We start from the raw sequence: 5,679 nt of genomic DNA on the forward strand, positions 1-5,679 counted from the left end.
GGCTTGTGCTGATTTTTTCCTTGTTGTTAAAAAACTATTTCGTTGACCAAAGACTCTTCCACTAATCATATATCTAATGTTTTTAGTTTGGAGATTTTGGAATTAGATTTAGTTTGGAGATTTTGTTAAGATTTTGTAATTAGATTTAGTTTGAACTTTGAAATCATCAATGTGTGTGTTCAATACTCTATAAACTGTATATATATTCATAACCATGCTCTCGCACGGGGTAAAGTTTTAGTTTTCGTCACGACAACTTATCATGTTACTTCTGTTTTGATCCAAAAGTATTCACATATTCGATTTGATACATATTAATTTTTTATTCCAAACATTCCATTAATAGCATTCTTATCTGTTTCAAGTTGAACTAGTTCCCATTTTTAAAATTGGTCCACTGCCAATTTCTATTATTTATAGGTTTTGAATTAAATTATTCAAAAGTCTTCTTCATTTTGTTAATATTATTATGTAGATGTTTTGTTAGCAAGGAGGCTGTATATTTTATTATAGATTTTGTAACAACGTCTCCAGAACACAAGCTTTCTTATTGAATGATTTTGAGATACAGTTAGAAGGAGAGTAAGAGAAAAGGGAGTCTTTGTGGGTTTTGAAGATGAGTTCAAGAACTGGAGCCTTTATGCTCCTGATCTTGTTTTTTTTCCAAATTAGTTCTGTATCTGCGCACACAAACAGTATAGACGGTAAGTATAGTTAGATGATGATCAGAATTTTTCAGATATAGGAATTACAAAATGGTTGATATGAGTTTCAAAATCTGTGCAGCTGTTGCTTTACTAGCTCTAAAGAGTGAGTTGACCGGAACTCCAAAGAATTGGAAAGGCTTTGATCCTTGTGGAACCAATTGGGTTGGAATTTCGTGTAGCAATGACCGCGTTGTTACCATGTAAGTATGTATTATCTTGTATCTTATATTTTTGCTACTTTTTCAAGTAATCATCTGGTAGACATTAGCGTTGTGTTGTTGCTTTGTTGCAGATCACTAGGCAACCTTAACTTGCAAGGAAAGCTTCCTGCGGATATTTCCACGTTGTCTGAATTGGTGACCCTGTAGGTCTTTCTTCTTCTCTTCTTCCTTTGCATAGAAATGTTTTTGTTTTCCCTAATCTTATGATCTAATGTTTGTAGGGATTTGACATCCAATTCTAATATGACTGGACAGCTTCCACCAAATATCGGAAACCTCACGAAGTTGACAGAGTTGTAAGCCAACAAAACCATGAACCAACTGCAACCGCCTTGTCTCACACATATTTTAACAAACTACTTTTTTTTCTCCAGAAATCTTATGGGATGTGGTTTTGATGGTCAAATCCCTGAGTCCATAGGAAATCTTGAAAAACTTACAAAACTGTAAGGTGTGGTTGCTTCCTATTATTATAATCAGTCTCTTTTGCAATGAAGTCTCTAAAACCATAATTATCAAATTTTGTCTCCTTTATACAGCTCCCTGAATTCAAATAAATTTAATGGAAAAATTCTGGCTTCCATGGGACGGTTATCGAAACTATATTGGTTCGATATAGCTGACAATCAGATCGAAGGAGAGATTCCAGTTTCTAATGGGACTTCATCACCTGGACTTGACATGCTTCTTCAAACTGTGCATTTGTATATATAAGCCAAAATCTTTCCATTTCTTTTATTATAATCACTCATTTTAATATAAGTACTAGTTCATCTGACTCTCCTTCACTTTCTCTTGTAGTCATTTTGGGAAAAACAAGCTTTCAGGGAAGATCCCAAAAGAACTTTTCACTTCAAACATGAGTTTGAAACATTTGTACGCTTCACATTACATATTAAGCTGGGAGTTTGTATAAGTTGAGAGTAGTAACTAACAAAGTGACTGCATTGTTTGTTGTTTTATCGACAGGCTCTTCGATGGAAACCTATTCACAGGCGAAATCCCAGAGAGCCTCAGTCTCGTTAAAACATTGGTTGTCTTGTAAGTAACAGAAAGAGATTTATATAAAAAAAGTTTGTTTCTCTTAACTTTCTTAAACCATATTTGTTTTTTTGTTTGTGACAGACGTCTTGATAGGAATAGACTAAGTGGAGAAATACCTCCAAGTCTGAATAGTCTCACAAATCTTCAAGAACTGTAAGTGAGCAAACAAAAGATTTGTTATGTATTTGTAGAAAATAAATGAAAAGAAGTAAAAGACTTTGTAGTTGAATACGTTTCAGGTACTTGTCCAACAACAAATTTACAGGTACTATTCCAGTTTTAACCAGCTTGACCACTCTCTTCACATTGTGAGTTCCTATCTTATTCTTCCTAATTTGTTGCTCAATGTACCTTTAATTAGAAACCTTCACTCTCAAGCAATCTAATACCATCATGTGATTGTTTTTTAACAGAGATGTGAGCAATAACCGATTTACCTCCTCAAGCATTCCATCATGGATTTCTTCAAGCAACCTATCAACATTGTGTGACCCCTTTTGATATATACATATAATTTTTTTTTGTGTATGCTTACCGCTTAGGAAAAATAAATGGTTTTTTACTTGGCAGAAGGATGGAAGGTATCCAACTTCAAGGTCAAGTACCAATCTCTCTCTTCAACCCTCCTAGTAGTTTGGAGACAGTGTGAGTAAAACAGATCAAGCAACTTTGATTAAGAATTAGTCACCTAAAGTTGTGAAATCTGTACTAAATAATAGTGGTTTTTTTTTTTTTTTTTTTTGTTGACTACTTGCAGTATCCTAAAGCGCAATTGGCTAAACGAGACACTCGACTTTGGTACTAGCAAAAGTTTGCGGTTTTTGGATTTACAATACAATGACATAACTGAGTATAAGCAACCAGCTAAGAAAGACCTTCAAGTAATGTATGTATCCTTGTCACAAAACCAAAATGAGTACTTCTTTGCTCAGTCAATTACTTATGAGTGGTTATACATACATCTACAGCTTGGCAAATAATCCAGTGTGTCCGGAGGTGGAGAACCCACCGGATGAATACTGCAAAGTATTCAAACTAAGTTCCTCATTTTTTGCTCCTAAGAGAAAAGAAAACTGTCATCGACAATGTGACCATGACAGAAATTTGAGTGCAATCACGTGCCGGTGTGCGTATCCAGCCTCAGGAATACTCACTTTTAGATCGCCTTCATTCTCAGGGTTTTCAGACGACAGCAACTTCGAATTGCTTTATAACAACCTAACAGGTTTCTTTAACAATTCCATTTATCGAGTGGAGTCGGTGTCCATAGGAAACATAAGAGAGGATGAAACTGAGCATCATCTTCTAATTGATCTCTTGATCTTTCCATTAAAGGAAGAAAGGTTTAATGAGACCGAAATGGATAGCGTTATTTCCAGGTTTAGCACACAGACTTATAAGCCTCCTGACAGGTTTGGCCCTTACATATTCAAAGCCAATAAGTACGATAAGTTCCCGGGTATGATAAAAACGGTTATACAATTTACACATAATCTTAACCGGATCTAAAAACTGGTTCTATATGACTCACTTTTACCTCTGCTTGTTTTGCCACAGATGAAAAAGGTTTAAAGTCGTCACACGTCATTGGAGCTATACTTGGTGCTGGTGTTTTTCTGTTGTTGCTTATCATAGCTGGGATTTATGCTCTCAAGCAGAAGAAGAGAGCAGAGAGAGCAAATGATCAAATTAATCCTTTTGGTAAGAACTAAAAAGAAGAGGTTCTTTTTGTACTTACTTCGAAGAAAGACTGGTGAAATGCTAACAACTTCTCTTTCGTGTGTTACAGCCAAGTGGGATGCCAATCAGAACAGTGTCGATGCTCCGCAACTCATGGGAGTAAAAGCATTTACATTTGAAGAGATGAGGAAATGCGCAAACAACTTTTCAATGGCAAATGATGTTGGTGGTGGAGGTTATGGCCAGGTTTGTTTATTTGTAATAGCTTCAACTGATATTACTTGAATTCTGTTCTCGATCTCAGTCTGATGGTGAAACAGGTGTACAAAGGGATTCTTCCCTCAGGGCAACTCATAGCAATAAAAAGAGCACAACCAGGATCTTTACAAGGAGCGTTGGAGTTTAAGACTGAGATCGAGCTTCTTTCAAGGGTCCATCATAAAAACGTTGTCAAACTCTTAGGCTTTTGCTTTGATCGAGGTGAACAAATGCTTGTCTATGAGTACATTCCAAATGGTTCTCTAAGAGATAGTCTATCAGGTAATTAACATCAAATTCTTTTATTGCTTTGAAGAATTTAGATTGTTATTTTGTACTGAACTAGACAAAAATTGTAGGGAAAAATGGGATTAGACTTGATTGGAAAAGAAGGCTTAGAATAGCACTTGGATCAGGTAAAGGCTTGGCTTATCTTCATGAGCTTGCTGATCCTCCAATTATACACAGAGACGTCAAATCAAGTAATATATTACTTGATGAAAGTCTAGCTGCAAAGGTTGCTGATTTTGGCCTCTCCCAACTTGTGGAAGAAGCTGAGAAAGCTAATGCCACAGCACAAGTGAAGGGAACCATGGTGAGTAGAGAACAAATATAATCTTCCTTTCTCTCTTTCTTAGATACGTTAAACTCACAACATCTTTGGAATTAGGGCTATTTGGATCCTGAGTACTACATGACAAATCAGTTGACAGAGAAAAGTGATGTGTATGGGTTTGGGGTGATGATGTTGGAGCTATTAACCGGTGAAATTCCGATAGTGAATGGTAAATATGTGGTGAAAGAGGTGAAGATGAAGATGAATAAATCAAAGAAATTGTACGACCTACAAGAATTGTTGGACACTACCATCATTTCAACCAACGAGAATCTTAATGGATTCGAAAAGTTCGTAGACTTGGCTCTAATATGCGTGGATCAAGAAGGAGTGAAGAGGCCATCGATGAATGAGGTTGTAAAAGAAATTGAGTACATAATGCAACATGCCGGATTATATCCTAACGTAGATTCAGCTGCGAGTTCAAGAACGTATGATGAAGCAAGCAAAGGATCCGGGGATCTTTATAGAAACAACTCGTTTGAGTATAGTGCAAGTTTCCCAACTACAAAACTCGAACCCCATTAATTAGTCCGGATGCTACACCAAAATGCCAAGATTTATGCTTTGTCAAATTAGGCATGTTGCATTATGTGTGCTTCAGATGTCAAAATTGGCTACAACTGTTGATGTATCCAAAATAATAGGAATTTCTTGCCCTCAATTAAACTACATATTTTATAAAGAATTATCATTTGAAGTCAAAATGTTGAATTACATTGTAACGCCAGGATTTTAAAATCACAACTTATGTTCTAAATTTCTTTGTTAAAGTCCCTACCAATCAGCCTCTTAATTAGCTCAAAAGAGGCAATTCTGAGGAACATTATTTAAAGGGAATTAATAGCGGTTCAGTACGTATATACGTGCCAAATTATACGCTTCGACATTAGCTTGACGAGAAACCATATAAGGAAAAAATAAGACTTTTTTTCATAAAATAGCTAATGAGAGTTCACGAACAGACTCCACGCATGATTAGGTTTCGACAAATTCATAATTTTACATACAGTAAGTGATATTATAGTGATTAGTGTGGAATATTATTTGGGTTTTTAAAAGACTACTAGGTTCCGATCCGCACGTAGCTGCGGGGTTATGTTTATAAACAAAATTATTTTTGTCTATATAATCAAACTTATACTAATTGAGA

General features: G+C 35.7%; 1 protein-coding gene across 1 annotated transcript; it reads left to right on the plus strand.

Moving 5' to 3' along the window:
• Positions 1–532: 532 nt before the first annotated feature.
• On the plus strand, positions 533–5,233 carry LOC104760959 (leucine-rich repeat receptor protein kinase HPCA1). Its single transcript, XM_019240344.2, has 19 exons — positions 533–704; positions 787–907; positions 1,000–1,071; positions 1,150–1,224; positions 1,303–1,374; positions 1,468–1,632; positions 1,730–1,804; positions 1,898–1,969; positions 2,054–2,125; positions 2,212–2,280; positions 2,386–2,457; positions 2,543–2,617; positions 2,730–2,858; positions 2,941–3,431; positions 3,530–3,673; positions 3,762–3,898; positions 3,973–4,192; positions 4,270–4,505; positions 4,581–5,233. Exons 1-19 carry the CDS (start codon positions 617–619, stop codon positions 5,052–5,054), a joined length of 2,859 nt encoding a protein of 952 aa, XP_019095889.1. The 5' UTR covers positions 533–616; the 3' UTR covers positions 5,055–5,233.
• The last annotated feature ends 446 nt before the right edge of the window (positions 5,234–5,679 follow it).

The sequence above is a fragment of the Camelina sativa genome, chromosome 18 (genome assembly GCF_030686135.1).
Source record: "Camelina sativa cultivar CO46 ecotype springtype chromosome 18, ASM3068613v1".
Lineage (NCBI taxonomy): Eukaryota > Viridiplantae > Streptophyta > Magnoliopsida > Brassicales > Brassicaceae > Camelina > Camelina sativa.